Source organism: Podarcis erhardii, assembly GCF_964252035.2.
Source record: "Podarcis erhardii genome assembly, chromosome: 17".
Lineage (NCBI taxonomy): Eukaryota > Metazoa > Chordata > Lepidosauria > Squamata > Lacertidae > Podarcis > Podarcis erhardii.
The window spans coordinates 10,762,778-10,790,265 of NC_138515.1; the positions used below are offsets into that span (position 1 = coordinate 10,762,778).

Sequence of the window (27,488 nt, forward strand, 5' to 3'; positions counted from 1 at the left end):
ACTTTCTGAAAATGACAGGTAATTAGAAATAAAATAACTGCAAGTACTTAGTATTCATTTTAATGTTTCTTATGCAATTTTACACCATCTTTCCTTACCAAGGAAAACTAAATTATATTATATTTATTTAACCACAATATCTTTTGAATTCCCAGCTCATGTTACAACTTTTTAGAATCCCTCATTTTTGGAATCTGAAAGTTGCAAAATTCAACACGCCCTAACAGGACAACCTGCAGACCACAACTCATCAGTTCAGACCTCTGGCAAGAGCAGTCTATTCCTCCTACTGGGTAGGTAGGGGGAGAGAAGATGTGGGGAGTTGCCTGAACCATGGCATGCAGCACCAAACAGATTATCCCCCTCATCCAGCCGGGTTCATCAAATCCTGTTTATATATAGATCCTATGTTTATATATAGATATATAGATATAGATATTTATTCTTTGGTTCCTCACCAGTTTGCCTTCTGTATAATGGTTTTGTACGCCTGCCAAATTTTGTGAATGGGTGTATGCCCCACCACAGCCCTCTTAGTCTGAATCCTGAGAAAACGATCCTGTCTCCATCAGCGCAAAGATCTTAGCAACCCCCTAGCCTTAACCATTTTGACTGCATTTGTAAGAGAACCTATATGGGAACAAGCCCTTTTTCATGCCCCCATAATCATGGCAACAGATCAATATTAAGGTAATGAGCTATGACCTTATCTATGCTGTTTCATTTTGAGGGGATGGGCAGTTTTTTTTGCAAAAGCCCAAGGCCCATCATTCCTCTGTAACTGTGGTTTAAATACTCTGTTTACAGATAGGTAGCCGTGTTGGTCTGCCATGGTCAAAACAAAATAAAAAAATTCCTTCCAGTAGCACCTTAAAGACCAACTGAGTTAGTTCTAGGTATGAGCTTTCGTAGCTCATACCTAGAACTAACTCAGTTGGTCTTTAAGGTGCTACTGGAAGGAATTTTTTTATTTTGTTTTAAATACTCTGTATTAACCTTTCTACCTCTAAAAAACAAAGAGGCAAAATGAACTTTGTAACCATGGCCATTCTCCCCGATATATTTTCAATTAGGCTTTTAGTCTATTTGATTTGGAGGGTTATTAGTTCAGAGCACCTATTTCTGCTGGCCTCTGCTGCATGTAATTTACGCCGTGGAGCATTCATTGGCTCAGGATCGGGTACCCTAAATCTGGCCAGTCCCAAAGTAGCATGGGTGTAGATCTAAAGATCTAAAACCTCAACCCAAACCCAAACAATAAGTTATTACTTCATATTCCATGAATAACAAAGATTTTTATGCACAGAAAAGGTGCCTGTTCTGCACAGAAAAAGTGCCACCCAAAACTTCCAAACGCTAAAAAAAAAAAGTTTTACTTTGTATTGGTTCGAGACAGCTGGCCCTATTGCCCAAGAATGTCGTAATAAATGGCTGGTTTTGCTGTTATGCCATGAAATTGCTCCAGCTTCAGGCCAATCCGGAACAGTAGTGCTTCATCCCACCACTTCGCCATGATCTGTGTGAGAAAGAGAAGAGTACAATAACAGGGATACGCTCTGAGGAAGAATACTTCAAAGTAGTTACTAGAATACACCATGCAAAGAGGGCGGCAGCACCTCCATCAAGGTCATTTGTGCTCTAAGTAGACCAACTGAAAGGGCCTGAAAGTATCTCAGTTAAGGGAAAGGGGACTTGCTAGCTGTAAGAGAACTGGGATGTGAAGTTGGGAAGAGAACCGGCACAACTTCTTCAGTGTTTTACGGTACTGACATTTTAGAAGCCTGCCCCTTATCTATTTGAAGGAGGCTCAGCTAGACATTACGAATACCACAGAGGGAGCTTCCTGCAAAGTCAGTTCCCCACTTGCTACGAGCCGTGAGGGCTAGTGTTTACCTTGGTCATCCGAGGCTGGATGACTTGAATACCAGCTGATGGGAATAGCGAGAGGGGACATGGCGAAACTTAGGCATCTGGTTGGCATGGGGCAAAACTAGACTTTATTTCACCTGGGTCAAAGACCCAGTTTGGCATACACACCCCAATGCATATTTGTGCACGCACACAGGCTGGGAGCCTCAATGGCACCTCTCTGGGGACTTCCACTGGGGGCAAAAAAACACAGCTAGCACCCCCACCCCCAAGTTATGGCTCTGGGTTGGTCCCTGTGAGAAGGGGTTGCTGGAATAGATGACTTCTGGGTTTCCTGCAGCAGGGCTGCTCTTGCGTTCTTCAAAATCACACCCTTTGAATGTCCTCATATGGCAGGTTCTCCTGCTTGTATCCTAACAAACCACGGGGGCAAATGTGTCTATTTTGAGCTACCACACCTGCCAGCGGATGTATTTCATCTATATGACGGTGTGTGAAAAAGAATGGGGTAGTTGCATTTCCATTGTTACATGGCGTTAGCATTTTACGTCTGGCTAACACATTTAGTATTTGGTCACTGTTGAAACACAACCAGCCAAGGGTTTCTTCGCCAAGAAGCAAGAAAAAGAGGCCTACATACATTTCAGTAGGATCCTGCGGTAATATAAAATGTGACCAGAGAGCACCCATTTTTTCAGAGGAAAACAAACCAGCTTTCAGAGCAGCACACGTGATCCTTGGCCAGGAAGGGGCAAACTCTCATCCTCATTGCCACATTTGAGAGGAACCAGGGTGAGAGGCATCAGGCAGGTGCCAAGGTAGGAGTGAATTAATGTGGTTGTTTCTGCTGTGTGTATGGGGATGAGCTATGAGAGGTGCCAGCAAGAGAGGGAGGGGGTGGAGCTGAGCTTCTTGGGCTTGGTGATCGTAAGGTCAGCAGTTCGAATCTGCATGACGGGGTGAGCTCCTGTTGCTTTGCCCCGGTTTTCTGCCAACCTAGCAGTTCGAAAGCACACCAGTGCAAGTAGATAAATCGGTACCGCTGCAGTGGGAAGCTAAATGGCGTTTTCATGTGCTCTGGCTCCCGTCACAGTGTTCCATTACACCAGAAGCGGTTTAGTCATGCTGGCCACATGACCCGGAGAGCTGTTTGGACAAATGCTAGCTCCCTCGGCCTGAGCACCACAACCCCATAGTCACCTGTGACTGGACTTAACCATCCAGGGGTCCTTTACCCATTTTACTAGCCAGAGAAAGTCGTATTTACCTGGATGCTGATCGGAAGCCCTGAAATAGAATATCCAACTGGTATTACCAGTGCTGGGATGCCAGTCAAGTTGGCCAGTTGCATGTACCTACAAATATCAAGAGAGAAGGGGCACATCAGAGGTGGCCCAGCAGACATCTTTCTCTGATCCTTAGGACTCCCTAAGCCACACCCTCTCCCTCCTAGACCATTGTTTCCCAAACCTGGTTCTCCAGTTGTTTTTGGACTACAATTCCCATCACCCCTGACCGCTGGTACTGCTAGCTAGGGATGATGGGAGTTCTAGTCCAAAAACAGCTGGAGAACCAAGTTTGGGAAAGTCTGCCCTAAGACCATATCCCTCAACAGCCCAGCTTCACATCCTCCTTGAGTACAGTGGTATCTCGGGTTACATACTCTTCAGGTTACAGACTCCGCTAACCCAGAAATAGTGCTTCAGGTTAAGAACTTTGCTTCAGGATGAGAACAGAAATTGTGCTCCGGCAGCACAGCAGCAGCAGGAGGCCCCATTAGCTAAATGGCGCTTCAGGTTAAGAACAGTTTCAGGTTAAGTACAGACCTCTGGAACAAATTAAGTACTTAACCTGAGGTACCACTGTACTGGAATGTGAACTGTGACAACTGAAATACTTTATTGTCGCTTGTACAACTTGTATACAGTGAGATTACACGAGCACCCCCCACTCAGCTCTTTTAGTCTTAATTCCCCTCGTTTACTGACGCACACCCACCAAACCCGAAAGTCAGTTGCCCTGTTGTTATTTTTCATTCAGCAGCCTAACAGCCCACGGATAGAAGCTGTTCTTGACCCTGTTGGTGAGACTAATCATGCTTCTGTATCTTCTGCCTGAGGGCAGGAGATCAAGAAAGTCCTGGCTGGCCAGGGTGTGAATCATCCCTGAGGATTTTCCTCACTCTCCTGAGGCAACATTCTTCCGCTACTTTCTTGCCTGGATGGAAAGATGTTTGTAGAACCCTCCAACATCTGCATGCCTTAAATGCAGCCTACTGCTCAAGGGTCACATCCATGCCCACTTTTCCCTTTGGCCCCATCCTCCATTGGCATGCAGCTCCCAGCCCTGCTATAGCAGATATATACTTGTTGAGCAATGAAGGTCAAGCTGGAAAACGACTTGGGCTGCAAATCTAGAACCCCTTACTCTCCCCTCAAAGAAGTCCAGCCAACTGGGGTGTTTCTATCAGCTGAAACCCAGCCAACATGGAGTGTTAAAAATCCCAAGAGCATTATTTCTTCTTTAAGATGGCAAAGACACCAAACCAAAGCAAGTCTCAGTTTCCATGTATCCAATGGCCAATTTCACTTTGGAGGGAGCCAGGTCCCCCTAGAATCCTGCCCTCCTTCCTCATTGCCACAGTTTTCCCTTGAAAAACACATGTCTTTACCTCATGGTCCGGAGCGTTGTCCTAACATCGCTACACCCAGTCAGAAGATCAGAGTCCTGGATTCTTGGGGCACAGCATGCAGTACCTTCAACAAGAGAAAAATGTTTGTGTGGAGTGGGTTTTTGGGGTGTTTTTTATAAGTTGCATGCTTTTATCCTGAGTTATATAGGCTCTTATATAGGTCCCTCTTATCCCTCACTGTGAACGTTTCCAGTCAACCCCCATAATTGTTTCCCAGTAAAAAAGGATCAGAAGGTTGGTGGTTCGAATCCCCGCCATGGGGTGAGCTCCCGTTGCTCGTTCCCAGCTCCTGCCAACCTAGCAGTTCGAAAGCACGTCAAAGTGCAAGTAGATAATTATGTACCGCTCCAGCAGGAAGGTAAACGGCGTTTCCATGTGCTGCTCTGATTTGCCAGAAGTGGCTTAGTCATGCTGGCCACAAGACCTGGAAGCTGTATGCCGGCTCCCTCGGACAGTAAAGTGAGATGAGCGCCGCAACCCTAGAGTCATCTGCAACTGGACCTAACGGTCAGGGGTCCCTTTACCTTTATGCCACACATAAGACTTAGCTGAGCTGGTTCTGAAAGCCAAAATTTACTGAAAACTGCAATTTACTCACAGGAAGGTGATGGATGACTGATGAAGGACCCTGCGTGAGAGGCAGGGAAGAAAAGAACTCCCAGGATGGGAGACTGGCAGAAGAAATGGAAGCTCCCAAATGAGAGCAGGGAGGGTCCTCTCCCTTTTGTGTGAGATAAGGGTTAAAATCTACCCCTGACAGAGGGTTCTGTATTTTTATATTTTTCCCTCTTATTTTCTCTCTTTGTTTTCTCTCTCTTTTCTTTCGGTTTTCTTCTCTATTTAGATTAGTCTGACTTTTATTGCATTGTATGTTGAAAACTTTCAATAAAAAAATCAGATAATGAAAAAGGGATGTTAGGTCAAAGGCGAAAAAACATTATTTTTTTTTTGCTGATGAAATCTGCCTGCAAAACACAAATCCTTTAAACAGGCACTATGGATTGAATCTGAAATGATACACATACAAAGTGCATGTTCTGCTATCTAAGTACCACTTTAATTCACCTAGTTCAGCAAAAAATCTTTAGTGTATTTCTGGCTGCATTAGGCCAGGTTTTTTTTAGTATATACGTTTTATGACATAAATCCATATTTTTCTTTACTTATTTAATTTATATCCCCTGCTTCCTCCCAAAGGTGCCCAGGGGAGTAAAAACATCAAGAAACTGAGCCAAGCCACAAGTTACAGTTCAAATCTCCCTTGATATGCCTTATATGGTGAGGGCATTATACATGTAGAAGATGGCTTAGGAAACGTGCCCATTTTAGAGATTCAGCGCCTGGTAGGTGACAACGCATATAACCTCCTTTTTTTAAACATACCCAGACAGAGGTCATACCAACCAGTCACAAAACACACACCACCTCTCTCTAGGAACAAACAGGGGAACCGTGTTGACCTCGCCCTGCTGCATTTAAAACACCCAACGTCATGTAGCCGGCCACTACTACACTCAGTATGAAAACATTTTAATTTAGACCAGAGCACATGCAGGACGGGAAGCAAATCAGGCCAATAAAGCCCCTACAAGTTAATATAAATAGTGTTAAATTCAGCTGACATCAAGATACCTGGGGTAATAAGACAGTTCACATTTGCAAACATCTGTCGTAGAAGGGCCATGGTGCGGCTCCGCTGCCGATTTGCCTGCAAACACAAGTGGGAATTGAGTCTATGGGGAAAACTGGGTACTGGCCCATAGGAGGAACAGTCGTACAGTGGTGCCTCGCAAGACGAAATTAATCCGTTCCGTGAGGCTCTTCGTATAGCGGTTTTTTCGTCTTGCGAAGCAAGCCCATTGACAGCTTAGCGGATTAGCGCTATTAGCGGTTTAGCGGCTTTTAGCAGATCAGCTGATAAGCGGCTTAGAGCTTAGGAAAAGGGGGGGGGAACCCCCGCAGGAACTCGCAAGACATTTTCGTCTTGCGAAGCAAGCCCATAGGGAAATTTGTTTTGCGAAGCGCCTCCAAAATGGAAAACCCTTTCGTCTAGCGGGTTTTCCGTCTTGCGAGGCGTTCGTCTTGCGGGGCACCACTGTACTTTGGTTCTCAAATACCTCGTGACTCAAATGTTTTGGCTCCCGAATGCTGTAAACCCGGAAGTAAGTGTTCCGATTTGCGAATGTTTTTTGGAAGCAGAACGTCTGACGCGGGTTATGTGGGTTCCGATTGGGTGCAGGAGGCTCCCATGGCCAATCGGAAGCTGTGCCTTGGTTTTTGAACGTTTTCTGAAGTCAAACACACTGGTGGAGGAAGAGGAATGCGGGGGGAGCGCACCACCCCCGGTAGCACGATCCCAGTGGGGTGACATTGCGGCTCCCCCCCATGCACACTGGGTGCCACGCCCTCACAGGTGTGCCACGCCCCCAGGACGCACACTAGCCCCGCCCCTGCCTGCTCTTCACCCCCCCCCCGGTGCCAGAGCATGAAGCTCCACCACTGGTCAAATGGACTTTCAGAACAGATTCCATTCGAGAACCAAGGTACAACTGTACTTGAAACTTGATGGCCAAACAGAGAGACTCATGCAAATGCTGGGTTAATTTAAGAATAAAACCCATGAAAAGCCCCTACAGAGGGAGAAGCACATCTGAACAAACCGCAACCTCTAGGGTGACCACACCCCTTACCTGCAGGAAATGGCTGTCCAGCCTGCCTCCTCATCCCAGGCTACACCTGGAGGTGAGAAGGAAGGCCTATGCTACTCTGCTACTACCCTAGGGCCCCATAGCTTTGGGTTGATTAAGCAGTTAGGCTTCCGGGGTGGCCAGTGTCCTAACCCAGAGCCACAGGACCCAGAGAGCAAGCCTCGGGACCAGCCCATCACCTAGAAAGGGAGTCGCCAGGCTGGAGCACAATTACTCCCCACACCTGAACCGCCAAAAGTGACCCAATTAAAGACCAGGCTTACGTAATTAACAGTACAGCAGACCACCTATTGCTCAGCAGCTATTCAGTAGGCGAAAGAACCACCCCAAAACGGCTGATCAGCCAAAAATTCTTACACAGCCCCAAAGCGACCAACAAGTCACATTGAGGGACAGGGAGCGAGGGCAGGTGCCCAGCCCTTAAAAGGGCAGCCCATCCATCCCACCCACAGGTGTGTGAGTGACACAGGAGCGTCAGACAGGTTGTCTCAGCCTGAACAGGCAGCAAATATGCCCACTGCCCACTGACAGACCCTCTAAGTGTCCTTATTTTCCAGAGACAGTCCAGGGTTTTACACAAGAGTCAGCAACCTTTTTCAGCAGGGGGCTGGTCCACCTCCCTCAGGCCATGTGGTGGGCCGGACTATATTTTTTTTTTGAGGGGGAGGAACCAATTCCTATGCCCCACAAATAACTCAGAGATGCATTTAAATAAAAGCACACATTCTACTACTCATGTAAAAACACCAGGGAGCATCTTATGTCGTGATGTTTTTTCTTCTGTATTGAATTTTTCTATACTTACTTTGTTGTAAATGACCATTTACATCTGTATTTTAAACCTATAAAGATTTACCATGGGGGGGGGGACCACCAGGCAGGCCCCACAAATAACCCAGAGATGCATTTTAAATAAAAGCACACATTCTACTCATGTAAAAACACGCTGATTCCCAGACAGTCCGCAGGCCGGTTGAGAAGGCAATTGGGCCGGATCCAGGCCCCGGGCCTTAGGTTGCCTACCCCTGGTTTTACAGAAGCCGTCCCAGTTTCTGATTTGATCCTGGAATGTCCCGCTTTTCCTTAGGATGTCCCTATTTTCATCAGGGAAATGTTGGGAGGGTATGGAGTTATGCGACCCGCAAACCAAGGAGATAAGTAACTGTACAACCTCGACAATTTTCATCGGAGAAATGTTGAGAGGGTATGCCCTAAGGTGGAACGGGCCTACTTTGAAGAGGGGGGATTTGAGGTAAATGTGTGTGATTTAAAAAGCAAGTAGCCTGCCGTTCACCAGATACTGCTGTCCTTCAACTCAAGTCATCCCTGACCACTGGCCACGGTGGCTGGAGCTGCTGTGAGTTGGGACTACAGATTTAACACCGCAAGCAACCTTCTTTTCACCCACGACCAAAACAAAGGGCGAAAGCTGAAGAACAGGAAAGCATACCCTACTGTAATACAGCAAAAAATAATAATAACTGTGCAATCTTGCAATTAATTGCCTTTTACCTTAATATAATCCAGAGCTGTGAACTGAGAAGCGATTGCAAGATTAAGACGAGTCTCCAGATTCTGGAAAAGGAAGAAACACGGGGGTAAAAGCCTAATCCTAAATATTCATGGACAACCTGCCCACCTAGAACAGACATGTAGGTATGGTAACGGAATAGAGCTATGCTGAAGTTAAGACCCCTCTACACACACCAGAGAACAGAGAACAGAGACAAAAAGGCACAGATACGGGCAGAGCTGAGCCATGTGCAGATGTTTTTTCCTCCTCCTCGCCTCCCTGTCCACCATCGTGTCAAGAGCTGCTTGGTTTCAGAGCAGCAACTGCTTGGATGCTCCAGAACTTCCAAGCCCCTTCATCTGAAAGGTGGGCTTTAGGAACAGATTTTAGGACAATACGGGGGCTCCGCTAGGGGCGCCGCAAAAGATGGCTGACAATACCATCTCTCCAGCTCCCACAAGGTAATTTAGAGGCTGAAATGGGAGTAATCAGCCTCCCAAATTCTTCCTGGTCGAAGGGAAGATGCAGTCTCATCCGCGGATGCCTACAAACCACCCCCGAGTTCGTAAAGGAGGGGGTGGGGGGACTGGATGGAAAGCCCTCGAGGGAGTTCGGATCTCCTGGACGCTGTCTTCATGAGCGCTCCTAGTTCCATTTCTAGTTCCAACCCCCCACCCCGGAAGAACCGTCTACATTACTTATAGCAAGTGAGATCGGAAAATATAAACTGTGTGGAAATAATAATACTAACTAAAGCCTTTGAAATATTTGGAAGAAGATAAAAGACTCTCCTGTGACGCACTATTTAATCGGGATCCGCCATTATGGGATAGACTGAGTTGCAGAGATAAATAGTCATAGGGGGAGGCGAGCTCTTAATATGTTAATATATCTGTACTTTAAGTCCGATTTGGCAAACCTCCCCTGGAAAGACTAATGTTTGATGCAACCTGTCTGAGAAAATTAATGAGCAAACGCCTAGATTTTATTTCATTGGAAGTGAGAGAAGATGGCGTCTGCCACCAGAGAAGGACTTTTGGATTGATTCGGCATAAACATCAGTGTGTGAGGACATACTGCAAATGATAGACTTACCAGCTGCAAAAAAAATAAGGAGAGTCATATAAAGTTCACACAAAAGTATATTATCGTTCACTTCAACTCGCCTGTGGAAACAACTCAGAGGCCATGAAAGAAGGAAGGATAGATAACAACAGGAGGATTTAAACAAAGAACTATTGGAAACTCAAGGCAGTAGAAACATAAGATGATTGGACCCCAGTGAACTTGAAGCATGGGAAGCCCCCCCCAAAATTTATAATTTGCCAAAATATTTGGACTTTATGATATGTATCTGTATAATTTGGAATATTTAATGTGATCTGATTGGATTGTTAACATGGAAAACTTAATAAAAAAATATTATAAAAAAAGAACAGATTTTAGGACAATACATCATATTCCCGTTGCATGGCGGTCACGAAACAAGCAAAGGGGTACGCTAAGCATTACACGTCAAACATGTTTACAGAAAAAAGGCCTAGCCATGTAGACAGTTCAAGCCATGCAAGGTGTGTCGCAGGGCCAAAACGGAAAGGAATATGGGAACTGCTAGATCAGTTCAAGTGCCACTCAGTGCGGTAAGCAAGAAAAAGAAAGCATTTCTGTGTTTGGAGAAACTGTGGTTAATCGGTGGCCCTGGCGAGGAAGATGCGGCTTCACAATCTATCCCAGGGTTTCCCAAACTTGAGTCTCCAGCTGCTTTTGGGACAACACTTCCAAGTCAGCCCTCCACTTACCATTTGGTCAAAGGAATTGTTGAAGTCAGGCTGCAGGAAATCTCTCATCTCACTAAGGATGCAGATCACATGAGCCACTCGGATCTCCTCCAGTTCTGGCAGGGACACATCAACCACTGAGGCACCTAAACCTTCTAGGAACTTCACAGCTGATCATCAGTGGCAGCCGACGCCAGGGGGTGGGGGAGGGAAATAAGAGAGACTTAATAGCCTAACAAGTGTCCCCATTTGTTTCAGCAAATCTGTGATGTAGTTTACCTTGCTTTCTTTTTTGAGTTTTTTTAAAAATTAAATTTCTGTTTTACATTTTAGAATATTCCCTTAAAATATCAATGACTTCCCTTCCTCTCTTTCCATGGTTCATTTTGCACAGCATAAATCCCTGCAAATTTTATATAAACTAAGCCATTCAGTATTCTGTTATTACATCTGTCAAAACTTATTTACACTGTTGAATTTATCCACGTTTTCAAATAAAACACAATTTTCCTGCATGTATTCAATAAACATTTTCCAATCTTCTTTAAACGTATGTTCTTCTTGTTCTCTTATTCTATATGTTAGGTCCACAAGCTGCACATATTCCATCTATTTAAGTTGCCTATCTTCTCTGGTTGGGACTTCACTCATTTTTCATTTTGGGGCAAACAAACACGAGTCGCAGTAGTGGCATACATAAATAACCTTTTCCGACATCTGTGAATTTCCTTCTGAGTTATTCCCAACAAAAAGGACTCTGGGTTTGTTTGTTTTTTGGGAAACTACTTTTAAACATTTTTTTTCAGTTCATTATTGTCAGGGAACTGCCATCAGGGCCGGAGGGAGAGAGCGGGCTCCGGAGGGGTTCCAGAGAGCATTCCGGGATGGGGAGAAGCAGCCCATCTTCTGGGGAAGAGAATCAGCGTAGCACCAGTGGAGAAGGGGGGCAGATGGGGGAAGCAGCGAGGCGGTCCCATGACTCCTTGCCAGGGACCAGCGGGGAGAGTAAGGGTCCTCCGCTGCCTACACCCTCCTTGCGCAGAAGGCTTCCGCGCAGGGAGAGTAGGAGGAGTCTAGGCGTCAAAGAGCTTCTTTGCTGGAAGAAGTTCAAGAAACGCCCACTGACGGATTCTGCCAGCGATTGAGTCAGCCACGGGTGAGTGGCTGTCCGGACAGAAAAGGTTCACTCAGGCAACCAGGCCAGGCGTTGCACCGGTTTACGCACGAGCAACCCCTAGAACCACTACAATTATGAATGATTTACCTTTCTGGCAGGTGGCTAGGATTTCAGCATCACATGCCTGGCAGACAAGCAAAAAAAAAGAGTTATCCCCAAGGATCCACGTTTGCGGAACCACAATTAAAGAACTTTTCTCCTCCTTTCATCTATGGCACCCACCACGTTCCCAGTCATGTGACAGAGTCATAGGGCGGCCTTACATCTCCTTAGGGGACGTGGAATTGTAGAGTTGAAAGGGGACCCCGGGGTCACCTGATTCAACCCCCTGCAATGCAGGAATCTTTTGCCCAACAAGTGGGACCCAGACTCATGATCCTGAGATTAAGAGCCGCATGAAGTGCCCGGAGTCCCCCATCTAACACCCAGGAAGCATCATTCTGAAGATGGAATGGCTGCATCTCAATATAATAGTAAAGGTAAAGGGACCCCTGACCATTCGGTCCAGTCGTGACTGACCCTGGGGTTGCGGCGCTCGTCTTGCTTTATTGGGCGAGGGAGCTGGCATACAGCTTCCAGATCATGTGGCCAGCATGACTAAGCCGCTTCTGGCGAACCAGAGCAGCGCATGCAAACACCGTTTACCTTCCCGCCGCAGTGGTACCTATTTATCTGCTTGCACTTTGACGTGCTTTCGAACTGCTAGGTTGGCAGGAGCTGAGACCGAACAACGGGAGCTCACCCCATCACAGGGATTCGAACCGCCGACCTTCTGATCGGCAAGTCCTAGGCTCTGTGTTTTAACCCACAGCGCCACCTGTGTCCCTCTCAATATAATAATAATATAATAATAATTTATTATTTATACCCCGCCCATCTGGCTGGATTTCCCCAGCCACTCTGGGCGGCTTCCAGCACAATATTAAAATACAGTAATGCATCAAACATTAAAAGCTTCCCTAAACAAGGCTGCCTTCAAATGTCTTCTAAAAGTCTGGTAGTTGTTGTTCTCTTTGACATCTGGTGGGAGGGCGTTCCACAGCGCAGGGGCCACTACTGAGAAGGCCCTCTGCCTGGTTCCCTGTAACTTGGCTTCTCGTAGTGAGGGAACCGCCAGAAGGTCCTCGGTGCTGGACCTCAGTGTCTGGGCAGAACGATGGGGGTGGAGAGGCTCCTTCAGGTATATTGGACTAAGGCCGTTTAGGGCTTTAAAGGTCAACACCAACACTTTGAATTGTGCTCAGAAACGTACTGAGAGCCAATGTAGGTCTTTCAAGACCGGTGTTATGTGGTCTCAGTGGCCACTCGCAGTCACCAGTCTAGCTGCCGCATTCTGGATTAGTTGTAGTTTCCGGGTCACTTTCAAAGGTAGCCCCACGTAGAGTGCATTGCAGTAGTCCAAGCGGGAGATAACCAGAGCATGCACCACTCTGGCGAGACAGTCCGCAGGCAGATAGGGTCTCAGCCTACGTACCAGATGGAGCTGGTAAACAGCTGCCCTGGACACAGAATTGACCTGCGCCTTCATGGACAGCTGTGAGTCCAGAATGACTCCCAGGCTGCGCACCTGGTCCTTCAGGGGCACAGTTACCCCATTCAGGACCAGGGAGTCCTCCACACCTGCCCGCCTCCTGTCCCCCCAAAACAGTACTTCTGTCTTGTCAGGACTCAACCTCAATCTGTTAGCCGCCATCCATCCTCCAACCGCCTCCAGACACTCACACAGGACCTTCACCGCCTTCACTGTTTCTGATTTAAAAGAGAGGTAGAGCTGGGTATCATCCGCATATTGATGGACACCCAGCCCAAACCCCCTGATGATCTCTCCTAGCGGCTGCATGTAGATGAAGGATGCAAGAGAAACGAAGAGGTAAACAGGCACCTTAAAGAAAGTCCAGTCAATCCCTAACTTCAAGTCCTTCAGATCAGGTGTGAGGACTCCAGAGAGGGATGGTTTGGGCTGGCCTAATCCTGAAACAGGTGAAAAAGAAACCGTCAACAGGCACGCAGTGGAAGGAAGATAAGTCGTGCTACCTCGGATGGGAGCGAACGGGCAGTTAAGACTCACCATACGGATAGCGGGGGTCAGGACCAGCCAAGATCGCATAAGCAACAGCCGCATCTGCCACTGATGTAGACAAGGGGCCTAGCCAAAAAAAAAGGGGGGGGAGAACTTGCATTCTGGATCCTTATAAAATAAAAGAAGTACCTTGCAAGTAGAAAAAAATCACAGCAGGCCAAGGTTCTAGCTGGAACTCTCCCCCGCCCCATGTGCTAGCTTTCTATCTGCAGGGACAGGTAGGTAGCCATGTTGGTCTGCTGTAGTCAAAACAAAATAAAAAAATTCCTTCCAATAGCACCTTAGACACCAAGTTTGTTATTGGTATGAGCTTTTGTATGCATTTCAGAAATAGAGTGAATAGAAAGAGAATTTCAGAAATAGACTGGAAAGAGAAGTTGCTGAATTGCAATTTATTACCAAACTTAAAGCCATGGAGAGACCTGGTCTGAATAGAGACATTGGATTCTTCTCACATTATACACGATAAAGCTATTTTCAGCCATCTCACCCCTTGCTTTTTCCTGTAAGACCAATTGCAGTCATTAACAGGTTTACCACACCTATCAGCCAATCACCCATTCCTACCACCCTTCTGAGTAATACCCCTCCCCACCCTCTCACTTTATATAAGGATCTGGTGACTTCTGTTTCAGTGTATCTGAAGAAGTGCGCATGCACACGAAAGCTCATACCAATAACAAACTTAGTTGGTCTCTAAGGTGCTACTGGAAGGATTTTTTTTATTTTTTATCTGCAGGGAGTTATACGTGTGGAGCATCAGAATCAATTGGCTGCACGTATATAATCTGATGTGGCGCAGTCTGTTCCACCACCTTATCCCAACCCCTTTCAGGTGGACGGAAGAATGTGTGAGGGTTTGACGTGGCAGGCGACGTGGGAGCTTCATCTTCGTCTGGTGCTATAATTGTTCTCTCTGTTTTATATTATACAGTGAAATAAGAAAGTACATTAACAACAAGCAAGTTTCCAGTTCATATAGAAAGCTGCCTGTGTTCTCAGGAATATGGTAGACACAGATTCTCTCTCTCTCTCTCTCTCTCTCTCTCTCTCTCTCTCTCTCTCTCTCACACACACACACACACACACACACACACACACCAAATTCACACATCACACTAAGCCAAACCACGGCTTCGGAGACTGCAGCTGTTTTGCTTTTCAGATCAGTGCACCACAGCAGCTAAGCCAAAAGTCTGGCTTTCCCCAGCCACTCTGGGCAGCTCCCAACAGAACACTAAAAACAGAATAAAACATCAAGCATTAAAAACTTCCCTAAACAGGGCTGCCTTCAGATGTCTTCTAAAAGTCTGGTAGTTGTTCTTCTCTTTGACATCTGATGGGAGGGTGTTCCACAGGGCAGGTGCCACTACCGAGAAGGCCCTCTGCCTGGTTCCCTGTAACCTCGCTTCTCGCAGGGAGGGAACCACCAGAAGGCCCTCGGCACTGGACCTCAGTGTCGGGGCTGAATGATGGGCGTGGAGATGCTCCTTCAGGTATACTGAAGCCACATTTGCAACAGGTCCTGGTTGCGACACGCTAAACCAAACCTTGATTTAGCTGCCAGCTCACACTGACCTAAAAAGACCAGGCATAAGCTCCTCTCTGGAAGACGGCTTGTTCATTAATCTATTTCAGGCTTTAATCTATTTATAGACATGCCACTATTCATTTAAAAAAATCAGGAAGTCATACAAATAAAAAAAATGATATACAAAATTAAAATTGAAAACCAGCCAACTACCCTACCTGCCCACAGACTGTCTCGCCAGAGTGGTGCATGCTCTAGTTATCTCCCGCTTGGACTCTTGCAATGCGCTCTACGTGGGGCTACCTTTGAAGGTGACCCAGAAACTACAACTAATCCAGAATGCGGCAGCTAGACTGGTGACTGGGAGCGGCCGCCAAGACCACATCTTGGAAGACCTACATTGGCTCCCAGTACGTTTCTGAGCACAATTCAAAGTGTTGGTGTTGACCTTTAAAGCCCTAAACAGCCTCGGTCCAGTATACCTGAAGGAGCATCTCCACCTCCATCATTCTGCCTGGACACTGAGGTCCAGCACCGAGGGCCTTCTGGCGGTTCCCTCACTGCGAGAAGCAAAGCTACAGGGAACCAGGCAGAGGGCCTTCTTGGTAGTGGCGCCCGCCCTGTGGAACGCCTTCCCGTCAGATGTCAAAGAGAAAAACAACTACCTGACATTTAGAAGACATCTGAAGGCAGCCCTGTTTAGGGAAGTTTTTAATGTGAGACATTTTAATGTATTTTTAATCTTTATTGGAAGCCGCTCATAGTGGCTGGGAAAACCCAGCCAGATGGGTGGGGTACAAATAAATTATTATTATTATTATTATTATTATTATTATTATTATTATTAACTGCCTGCAAAGGCATGACGGAACAAGTTTTCAGCAGGTGCACACACACTTTCTTCCGCTAGACAGACAACTCCAAAGACCTCCTTCTTACCAAGGCTTACAGTAGAATAGGAGAGAGGGTGACAGCCAAATTCACTGGTGCGTCCAAAGGTACCTTCAGATGACACAAAGCAAGTGGATTAGAGGCATGATGAAGTAGCAGGTGGCCAAAAGGAGAGGCCAGAGACTAGTTTGGCCTGAACGCTGAATCATATCAGGCTCCAAGCAGCAGCCTATGGAAGGGGAAATATGGAAGGGCTCCATATTCTCCTTCCCCTGCTTTAAGCACCAAACCAAGCAAGGGTCTTAGTCCAAGGGACCAGCTGGTACCCAGGATGGAGTGCTGGATTTGATCCCTGCTCAATCATGAAGCTCCCTCGGTGGCTGTGGTGCCATGGCTGGCTCTCATGATAAACAGAGAATTATCCATTTCTAGTTAGACCTCTCACTACAGTTAATTGGTTAACGGTGCGCTGGTACCTCTGGACTGGTCATGTTGTGCAGATGCCCAATTATCGTCTTCCAAAGCAACTACTCTATTCCAAACTTAAAAATGGAAAGCGTAACGCTGGTGGTCAACAAAAGAGGTTTAAAGACTCTCTCAGGGCAAATCTTTAAAAATGTAGTATAAACACTGACAACTAGGAAGCACTGGCCTGCGAATGCTCCAACTGGAGAACAGCCTTTACCAAAGGTTTCATGGAATCTGAAGACGCTCAAACTCAGGACAAAAGGCAGAAATGTGCTAAGAGGAAGGCACACCGTGCCATCACCGTGATCAACTCCCGCCCGGAAACCTATGTCCCCCTCTGTGGAAGGACATGTGGATCCAGAATTGGCCTCCACAGTCACTTATAGACTCACTGTTAAAACCGTGTTTATGGAAGGCAATCTTACTCGGCAATGAGCGATCACCAAAGAAGAAGAAGATTACCTTTGAGTCCCACAATGCCACAGAAAGACGCAGGGATCCTCACCGAGCCGCCCCCATCTGTACCAAGAGCCAACGGGCAAAGGCCTACAAAAAGAAGCAGAATTACGAGCCTTCCGTTGAGGGAAACCATCTAGTTCTGCATTCCCCCACACAATCTCCTCAGAATCACAGAACTGTAGAGTTGGAAGGACCCTGCCGCTGCAGAGGCACGGCGGGACCCTCTGCCTCCATGAGAAGGCCCCTGCTGCTGCAGGGAAGCGTGGCACACCTGCCACTGCAGGGAGGTATGGTGGGACCCTCTGCCGCCGCAGGGAAGCCCAGCAATGCCCGCCGCCGCTGCCGCCGATATATATCATGATATATTGAGATATAGTGATATTTAAAAAACACACACACACACATGTGTGTTTTTTTTTCCTTTGTTTTTCCTTTAAATGTTTTTTCGTTTTTCTGTTTTGGTGATGTTTGTGTTATGATGAAAGTAACTCAATAAAAAGAATTTTTTTTTTAAAAAAAAAAGAGATATAGTGATATTTAGCTGGCGATAACCAGCTATCGCCCAGCTCTATCACTGATGGAGTGCAAAAGGTTATGAAAAGCAAACTTGTTGAGTTTCTGGTCCATTGTGGTGGTATGTGTATGGGCAGGGGTGTAGGAAGGGGGGGGCGTTCCACCCCAGGTGCCATCATGGAGGGGGTGACAAATTATCAAGGAATGATTACTGCCCTACTAGGGTGGTTCATAAAAAACTTTTTTTCGAAGAACTGGAAGGGGGAGAAAATATCATCGTTATTAGAATGGCAAAGTAAACTCTGTGAGTTTGTGGAAATGGCAAAATTGACGGCAACTATTAGAAGCCATTCAAATCAGAGAATAATAAAAGAGTGGGAGGGAGTGAAGGAATATATGAAAAAATATGGTTTCGGAACTGGAATATTAATAGATAACGTGTAAAACGTGCAGGGGTAAGCAAGGAAATAATAAAAAAATCAGCTGAACAATGATTAAATTATAACAACACAACAAGACGGAAGTAAAAAAAAAATGAGATCACACATGGGTGAAGGAACATGGTGAAGGGGAATTTGAAATATTATAATATAAGAGCTTTTATATAAAATTTCTAACTGTGTTGTATTTGTATACAGCAAAGAAGTTTATGGTAATTAAGTATATTTTAATTTAGTTAATCGTGTAATAGGTTTATGTTAGAAAATGAATATGGATGTTGAATATGGATAATTTTTCGGTTTTGGAAATAAAAAATAATAATAATTATTTTAAAAAGCCTTTATTTTTGAAAATGCCTGCTCCAAAGGTCTTATCTTACTACACTAGGGATTATACAGCCATATCTGAAATTTCCTGCATATCAGTTAATATCTTGACCCTCCTCCACGAAAAGAACTGTTTACTTGGCCATTTTTATATGTTGTGAAGGCTAAAATTTCAATTCAGTGGAGCCAAAACACAACCCATCCTGTAGATTTAAGTATCTGTCCACAGTCGCCCAGAATCCACATTCCTTTGTAAGAAAATATGAAAGAACGTAAAACCATTTTTGCAGGCAAACAAAAATCAATGTGTGTGTGGGGGGGGGGTGATAAGAAATTTTCCACACCAGATACCACCTGACCTTCCTACGCCTCTGTGTACAGGGGATAGATTTCCTTGCCAGGGGAACAAGGGAACCAGTCGATGCCTCTGTTGAACTGCTGCTCTCCTTCTTCCCGCCTCCCCAACTCATTGGACAACCTCACCTGAAGCCACGGCTGCTGCTGACCCACTAGAGCTGCCCCCAGTGAAGTGCTGGGGGTTGTACGGGTTCCTCGCCGTACCGTGATATCTGGAGGGAGACAGAGAAAGATTCTGAAGGCAGTGCCCCCAAGACCGTTGGAGGAAGGGAAGGATCTCACCATCTTGCCACACAGGTGAGGTTCAAGGCAGAGGCCACGAGGTACGGCACCCAGTCTCAATGCTCTACCTAGCCCCATGGTTCCCAACGTGGGGCACACGCTCCACAGAGGGGCAATTTGATTTTTAAGGGGGGGCAATTTGAGAATGAGTTAGACCAAGTTAATGGCCTTTTAGGTTTCTTCCACATGAATAGGAGTTCATTTTTTGGGTACAGTGGTACCTCGGATTAAATACTTAATTCATTCCGGAGGTCTGTTCTTAACCTGAAACTGTTCTTAACCTGAAGCACCACTTTAGCTAATGGGGCCTCCTGCTGCTGCCGCGCCGCCAGAGCACAAATTCTGTTCTCATCCTGAAGCAAAGTTCTTAATCTGAGGTAATATTTCTAGGTTAGCGGAGTCTGTAACCTGAAGCGTATGCAACCTGAAGTGTGTTTAACCCAAGGTACCAATGTAATAAGTATTTTTCGCTCTATAAGACGCACCCGACCATAAGACACACCTAGTTTTAGAGGAGAACAAGAAAAAAAAAATGTTCTCTCCCTCTCTGCTCAGCACCTCTCCAGCAAAGCGGGAGAAACAGAGCCCCTTCCATTTCTCCTCCCGCTTTTGCTGAAGGGGCGCTGCGCAGAGAGGGAAAGCTGTGCAGCGCCTCTCCATCGAAGCAAAGCCAGGAGAGCAAGAGGGATCGGTGCGCACCGACCCCTCTCGCTCTCCAGGCTTCAGCGAAAGCTGCGCAGCCTGCATTCGCTCCATAAGACGCACACACATTTTCCCTTACTTTTTAGGAGGGGAAAAGTGTGTTTTATAGAGCGAAAAATATTGTATATGTCACAGAGGGGGCATCAGGATTTTAGAGATGCATAGGTGGAGCATGGCCAAAAATGTTGGGAGCCACTGACCTAGCCTCACAGAGCCAGCGAGACCTCAGCAGTGGCTGAACTGGGCAGAGACCATGCAAATGGTAAAGGGCAGCCTCCCTCTCAAATTCCAAGACCTTCTATTTTCTCTTTAGTGGGCAGCGGGGTTATTGGGTCATTCTTGCTTTTATTTTTATTATACATTCTGTTTTTATATTGCGATTTTACCTTGTGGACTGCCCTGAGACCTGCAGGTATAGGGTGGTATACAAATTTAATTAACAACAACAACAACAACAACAACAACAACAACGCCACCCATATTAACATTTAAGGAACCACACAATTCAGTGTTAATACCATAAAGATTTACAGTGGTACCTGAGGTTAAGTACTTAATTCGTTCTGGAGGTCCGTACTTAACCTGAAACTGTTCTTAACCTGAAGCACCACTTTAGCTAATGGGGCCTCCTGCTGCTGCCACGCCGCCAGAGCACAATTTCTGTTCTCATCCTGAAGCAAAGTTCTTAAGCTGAAGCATTATTTCTGGGTTAGTGGACTCTGTAACCTGAAGCATATGTAACCTGAGGTACCACTGTACTTTAAACTCTTCCTTTTTCACGTCTCTTCCTTTAAAGTGAGTTTTACTGCTGACAGCGATAGCTAGTGGTTCTAAACATAATCGCAATTCAGACTTTGTCTGGTCCCTTTTGACCAAAATTATTCACCAACCTTTTAACTTGAGCATTCCAATACAGTGGTACCTCAGGTTACATACGCTTCAGGTTACAGCCTCCGCTAACCCAGAAATATTACTTCGGGTTAAGAACTTTGCTTCAGGATAAGAACAGAAATTGTGCTCCGGCAGTGCGGCGGCAGCAGGAGGCCCCATTAGCTATAAAGTGGTGCTTCAGGTTAAGAACAGTTTCAGGTTAAGAACCAACCTCCGGAACGAATTAAGTACTTAACCCGAGGTACCACTGTATAATGCTTTGCTCCACATTTATTACCTTTCTTATTCCACTCATGTTTTAAAGAGAAAGCTCCATTCAGTGTTATCAACAAGCCCCTGTTTAATGAATGTGAGCTATTTTACCTGTTGGGGTTACAACCAGTGGTTCCAATACCCAATTCGTGCATGTTTGAGACACCGATAATAATGGCCCCAGCCTCTCGCAGTTTTTGGGCTGCAGTGGCATCTTCGGTTTCTGGCTCTGTGCCCAGGTATTGCGTTCCACTTCGGTGATGATAGGGCACCTAAAAAAACACAGGGAATCAAGGGTTTTTCCCCTATAGAATCACAGTATTGTAGTTCAGTGACGGCAGCAAGAATATTATTGGAACAAAAATGGAAGCAAGAAGAATTACCGACAAAAGAAGAATGGAGGATGAAATTGATGGACTATGCAGAACTGGATAAACTAACTGGAAGAATTCTAAACCTGCGGGACCAGGGATTCACAGAAGACTGGTGTAAATTTACGGACTATTTGAAAAGTAATTGTGATGACCAGATTACGCTTGTAGGTTTGCAAGAAGTTTTGTGAGGTAAATGATTTGAATTATTGCAAAAATGGTTAGAGGTGGATTGTGAGTTAAGATAATTAAAGGCAATATGAATTTAAGAAATGCAGAAGAAATGATAAAAATGGTGGATCATCAGAGGTGCTGATGGAAGTCCAAAAAGATTGAATAAGTTATGATAAGTTATAACAAGTTATAATAAGGATTTGCTGAATTAAGAATTTGAACGGGAATACAAAAGGGGGAGGTGAGAGGAGGTCTGGGAAATAAGTTAATGGAAATGAGTAAGGGAAACTACATTTGTTTTTAACTGTTCTTTTTTGCTTTTGTATGTTTGTGTTTTTATTATTATTTTTTGTGTATGTTTATTTTTTGTATTAATTGGAAACTTTAATAAATATCATTTAAAAAAACAACAACAAAAAGATTGTATAAGATGTGAAGTTCTGTGAAATGTATAATAATTGGTATGTTGAAATTAATAAAAAGTATATATATATATAAAAAGAATCACAGAATTGTAGAGTTGGAATGAACCATGAGGGTCATCTAGTCCAACCCCCTGAAATACAGGGCTATCTTTTGCCCAACGTGAAGCTCTAACCCATATCCCTGAGATTAAGAGTCTCATTTCATTTCAATGATATATAATGAAATGAAAAGGATGTTTTAAAATAACCTTTGTAAAAAAACAACCCATAAGCTTTTCTCTTGGGAATTATAGGGACAGAACTACCTAAAATGTATAGAAACTTATTCATGTAAGTTACTACAGCGGCAAGAATGTTACTCGTCCAAAAATGGAAAGAAGCAGAGGTCCCAGCAAAGGAAGAATGGATACAAAAACTTATGGAATATGCAGAAATGGCAAAACTTACCAGAATAATAAGAAACCAAGATAACAAACTTTTTATAAAATAATGGAAATGGTTTATTGGATATTTACAGATAAATTGTAAACAGATAAGTACATTGGCAGGGTTATTGTAGTAACCTGCAGTTTTATAAGAGTATATATTTAAAGTAGGTGAATAAATGAGCAAATTACCGTATTTTTCGCCCTATAGGACGCACTTTTTCCCCTTCAAAAATGAAGGGGAAATGTGTGTGCGTCCTATGGGGCGAATGCAGGCTTTCGCTGAAGCCTGGAGAGCAAGAGGGGTCGGTGCGCACCGACCCCTCTCGCTCTCCAGGCTTCAGGAAGCTATCCGCAAGCCTTGGGAGCTCCGCGGGAGTTCCCGTCAGGCTCACAAGGCTTGCGGATAGCAGCCTGCATCCCGAAGCCTGGGGCGCACTGCACAGCGCGCCCCGGGCTTCGTGCAGATATCAGGCAGCCCCACAAGCTCGGGGGACAGCGGGGAGGCGGAGCGCCGCCATCCCGCTGTTCCCCAACCTGGTTTGGAGGCTGGCGCTGGGAGAAGCGGGCTTCTCCCCAGGGCCAGCCCCACAAGCTCGGGGGACAGCGGGGAGGCACAGCGCAAGCCTGGGGAGACCGGCGCGACTTCCCGCCGGGCTCCCTAGGCTTGCGGATAGCAGCCTGTTCTGGGGGCTGGGGTCAGGGGAAGCTCAGGCATCCCCCACCCCAGCCCCGCGCCTGGGAGAGGAACAATTCCCCCCCTTTATTTCCCCCCAAAAAAACTATGGGCCGGTGCGCCCTATGGGGTGAAAAATACAGTAATTGAATTTGGATATGCAGAAGATATTAAATATAAATTTAAGGAACCGCAGAAAGAAGGAGAAGTTAAGTTTTAAAAGGTCAAAATGATTGTAAAATTAGTGAAATGTATGAACTTGAAAAGCATAAAAAAATAAATTAAAAGTTATTAAGAGTTTCATGTTCCACTGCTGGTTCTTTTCATAGGCTCGCCAGTTTAGGATTACATTTCATTGTATTTGATGAAGTGGACTGTGATCCAAGGAAGCCTATTTCATAATAAATGTCTTAGGTCTTTAAGGTGTCACAAGACTCTCATTAAACAAACACACAAGCTGTAATATGCTGTGATTCCTGGTGAGCGCAGCCAAGCTGCCCCTTTCTCCCCCCTGTGGCAGTCCAAGCAGGATTCCTCAGATCAATCCCAAACCCAGCAGCAATAATTCAGGCAGACCGCCACCTCCCTTTCTTAAAACCGGCCTTACTCAGCAAAGGCAACTAAGCGAACTGTGCCTACCACTTTAATCTCCTCCTTCAAGCACACTGGGATCCCATCCAAAAGAGAGAGGGTCTGCTTGCTTTGATAGCGAGCGGTGGAGTCCTCCGCCATCTGAGCAGGAAGAGATTTGTAAAGCCGTGTAGCATTCATTAATATAATTGCTGAGCAGGAAGAGAGATAGGAACAAGTGGCAGACCAAAGCAGTCCCAACCTGGTCTGAGTCAAAGGCTTCAGCATTAATAATAATAATAATAATAATAATAATAATAATAATAATTTATTATTTGTATCCCGCCCATCTGGCTGGGCTTCCCCAGCCACTCTGGGAGGCTTCCAACAAAGATTAAAAATACATTAAAATGTCACACATTAAAAACTTCCCTGAAGAGGGAATAATCAGACCCTCCTTCCCCCTGGCCAAAGGTTCTCAGTGGTTCTCAAACTTTTTTCCTCTGGGCCACATTTTCAGAACAAAAATTTGCTCGCACCACACTAATTCCCCCCCCCCCCGATACAAAATACATTGGAAAGCAGAAAGGAACAACTCCCAGCAGTGCTTTATTTATAATAAAGAACACAACTACTTTATAATATGATGATAAAAGTACAAAACAATGTAGCTACAGAAGAATATGAATCCTTCCCCGAATATAATGATAAACGGGCCTCTTACATATGTAACTTAAGTAGGTATACAAACTAAAGGAGAGGTGTGGCACTTGCTTTTGCTGAGCCATCTCATTTATACGACGTCTCACTTGAGAGAAACAAACTCATCTCATCCCCACAAAGAAGCCTTTCTCTTTTCTGATCTCCCATCTTTGTCAAGAGTTTAAAATCCCTGCTCACAACAATATGTTGTGGAGAACTGCAGAAAAATAGCAGAGGCTCTCAAAGAGAGGCACAGAAGCAAAGAAGCGTAGAATTGGAAGGGACCCTGAGGATCATCTAGTCCAACCCCCTAAAATGCAGGAATATGCAGGTGTCCCAAATGGGGATCAAACCTGCAACCGTGTCATTATCAACACCATGCTCCATCCAGCTGCTATATTGGGGTCAGCAACCTTTTTCAGCAGGGGGCTGGTCCACTGTCCCTCAGACCTTGTGGGGGGCCGGACTATATGGGGGGGGAGGATGAACCAATTCCTATGCCCCACAAATAACCCACAGATGCATTTTAAATAAAAGCACACTTTCTACTCGTGTAAAAACACCAGACAGGCCCCACAAATAACCCAGAGATGCATTTTAAATAAAAGGACACATTCTAATTATGTAAAAACGCTGATTCCTGGACCATCCGCGGGCTGGATTTAGAAGGCGATTGGGCTGGATCCGGCCCCCGGGCCTAAGTTGCCTACCCCTGTTGCTATAACGTGGATACTATGTGTGTGTGTGTGTAGGGATGCAGGTGGCGCTGTGATCTAAACCACTGAGCTTCTTGGGCTTGCCGATCGGAAGGTCGGCGGTTCGAATCCCCATGACGGAGTGAGCTCCCGTTGCTCTGTCCCAGCTCCTACCAACCTAGCAGTTCAAAAGCACATCAAAGTGCAAGTAGATAAATAGGTTCCAGCGGGAAGGTAAATGGTATTTCTGTGCGCTCTGGCACTCGCCACTGTGTCCTGCTGCACCAGAAGCGGTTTAGTCATGCTGGCCACACGACCTGGAAAGCTGTCTGTGGAGAAACGCCGGCTCCCTAAGCCAGAAAGCAAGATGAGCGCCACAACCCCAGAGTCGCCTTTGGCTGAAACTAACATTTTATAAATAAATTATGTTGATATTATACTAAATTACACTGAAATGTCTCTTTGAGTGTCCTTGAACCTTCCCTCCACACTTGCCATCCTCTTCTGCCACACCAGTGTGGTAAAGCACAGCCTTGGGGAACGAACCACAGCTGTAATGTTTAGGTAAAGGTAAAGGGACCCCTGACCATTAGGTCCAGTCGTGACCGACTCTGGGGTTGCGGCGCTCATCTCGCTTTATTGGCCAAGGGAGCCGGCGTACAGCTTCCGGGTCAATGGCCAGCATGACTAAGCCACTTCTGGCGAACCAGAGCAGTGCACAGAAACGCCGTTTACCTTCCTGCCGGAGCGGTACCTATTTATCTACTTGCACTTTGACGTGCTTTCGAACTGCTAGGTTGGCAGGAGCAGGGACCGAGCAACGGGAGCTCACCCCGTTGCGGGGATTCGAACCGCAGACCTTCAGATTGGCAAGTCCTAGGCTCTGTGGTTTAACCCACAGCGCCACCCGCGTAATGTTTAGATGAGCCCTTTAAGTAAAGTAGCACAGCTTCGGCCCACCTACTTTGAGGATCTCTTTGCGGTCCCACTGAACAATTGCTTGGAGGGGGAGACTGGACCTCTCGTCATCTTCCAACGTGGCAATAATGTTCTTGGCGACCTGAAGTGGTGTAACCTCACCGGATCTAGCAAACAGAGAACAGTCTCCTTGTAAGCCTGCACACTTCCCCACAGTCAGGCTGGGGCCATGGGAAGCTGTACCCAAATCCAGCTCTAAATGGCAGAGTCTCTATTATTCGTTATGCTTCTATCCCACCTTTCCTCCAAGGCGTGCTTTTCATCATCACAAACAGCCCTGAGAGGGAGGTTAGGCTGAGCGAATGTGACCGGCCCAAAATCACCCAGTGAGCTTCATGGCTGAGCTTGAACCCTGGTCTCCCAAGTGCTAGTCCAACACTCTAACCACCACACCACACTGGCTCCATGTAGGTATCAACCCCTGGGTCTCCAAAGAGCTGGACGCCTCGATTCCACCCACTGGGAGCCCATTTCTGTTTCTGGGGAGGCTACAAAGTCCCGCTTCTGTCAAACAAAGGAGGAGGGTGACCCGTGACAGTTTTGCTGAATACCTGCAGTCACTTACCGGTAGCAGTTCAAATAATCCTGGATCCCTTTGAAGTTGAACATAGGGTGAGCAGAACGTGAACTGTAAAGAAAGGAAAGGTAAAGAACAAAAGAGAACGGCGTTGGTCGCCTGAGAGCGAGAGATTGATGATCAAGCCATCGTGGACCCAGCACTCATTTCTCATCATCCACAGTTAAACAACTTGTGCCGATGACCAATAACGCTTCGCTTTCTGCTGCCTGTTAGGACCTTGTGGAAGCAACTGCATGATGCTGGCAGATGCCCCAAATTCACATGTATAGGGAAGTTTTTAATGTTTGACGTTTTATTGTGTTTGTATATTTTGCTAGTAGCTGCCCAGAGTGACTGGGGCAACCCAGTCAGATGGGTGGCATATACTTCTTCTTCTTTTTATTAATATTACAAAGAAAATACTCTGCTTAGCACACCTGTGACCTTGCGATGAAGAAGGGCGGGGGGGGGGGAGAGAGAGAGAGAAAGGGGGGAAATACCGTACTTTTCCGTGTATAAGACTAGGGTTTTTTTACTTAAAAAATAATGTTAAAAAGGGGGGGTAGTCTTATACACGGGAGCAACCTCCCCCCATTTTCTTAAATTTGAGTCCCCCAAAATAGGGGGCATATTATACACGGGGCGGGTGTTATACACAGAAAAATACGGTAAGTGACACTCTGGGCTCTGGCCCCACCACCAAAATTGCCCTCCAAGGGAACATGTCACTTGACAGGAAGAAGATTCCCTCACCCATTCTGGAAGGATTCAGTACGTCACAAACAGCATCATACACGCCTATATGTTCCGTATACATAAAGAACCGGAGCCAATATGATAAATATGCCTGCCCTTCTTACCTAAACATCTGTTTTCAACAGAAGCAGCTGCATATTTAACCGCTTGCCTAGTAATCATAGGCGACCAAGAATTCCACACAGACGACTGAGTGGATTGGCAGGGAAGTTGTTATGTGCTAAGTT

At 45.8% G+C, this 27,488-nt stretch overlaps 1 protein-coding gene across 1 annotated transcript in view; it reads right to left on the reverse strand.

Moving 5' to 3' along the window:
• Nucleotides 1-1,360: 1,360 nt before the first annotated feature.
• The window catches only part of LOC309332192 (uncharacterized protein), a 38,337-nt gene continuing 12,209 nt past the window's right edge, over nt 1,361-27,488 (reverse strand). Inside the window, exons 5-20 of the mRNA XM_081845156.1 lie at nt 26,512-26,574; nt 25,933-26,053; nt 23,641-23,733; nt 21,042-21,202; nt 18,930-19,015; nt 17,170-17,253; nt 16,288-16,350; nt 13,806-13,883; nt 13,620-13,708; nt 11,825-11,861; nt 10,582-10,730; nt 8,782-8,844; nt 6,194-6,269; nt 4,541-4,625; nt 3,137-3,224; nt 1,361-1,516 (exon numbers count right to left, since the gene is read on the reverse strand). Of these exons, the coding sequence (XP_081701282.1) occupies nt 1,403-1,516; nt 3,137-3,224; nt 4,541-4,625; nt 6,194-6,269; nt 8,782-8,844; nt 10,582-10,730; nt 11,825-11,861; nt 13,620-13,708; nt 13,806-13,883; nt 16,288-16,350; nt 17,170-17,253; nt 18,930-19,015; nt 21,042-21,202; nt 23,641-23,733; nt 25,933-26,053; nt 26,512-26,574 (1,450 nt within the window). The 3' untranslated portion in view covers nt 1,361-1,402. The remainder of the gene's footprint in view (nt 1,517-3,136; nt 3,225-4,540; nt 4,626-6,193; nt 6,270-8,781; nt 8,845-10,581; nt 10,731-11,824; nt 11,862-13,619; nt 13,709-13,805; nt 13,884-16,287; nt 16,351-17,169; nt 17,254-18,929; nt 19,016-21,041; nt 21,203-23,640; nt 23,734-25,932; nt 26,054-26,511; nt 26,575-27,488) is intronic.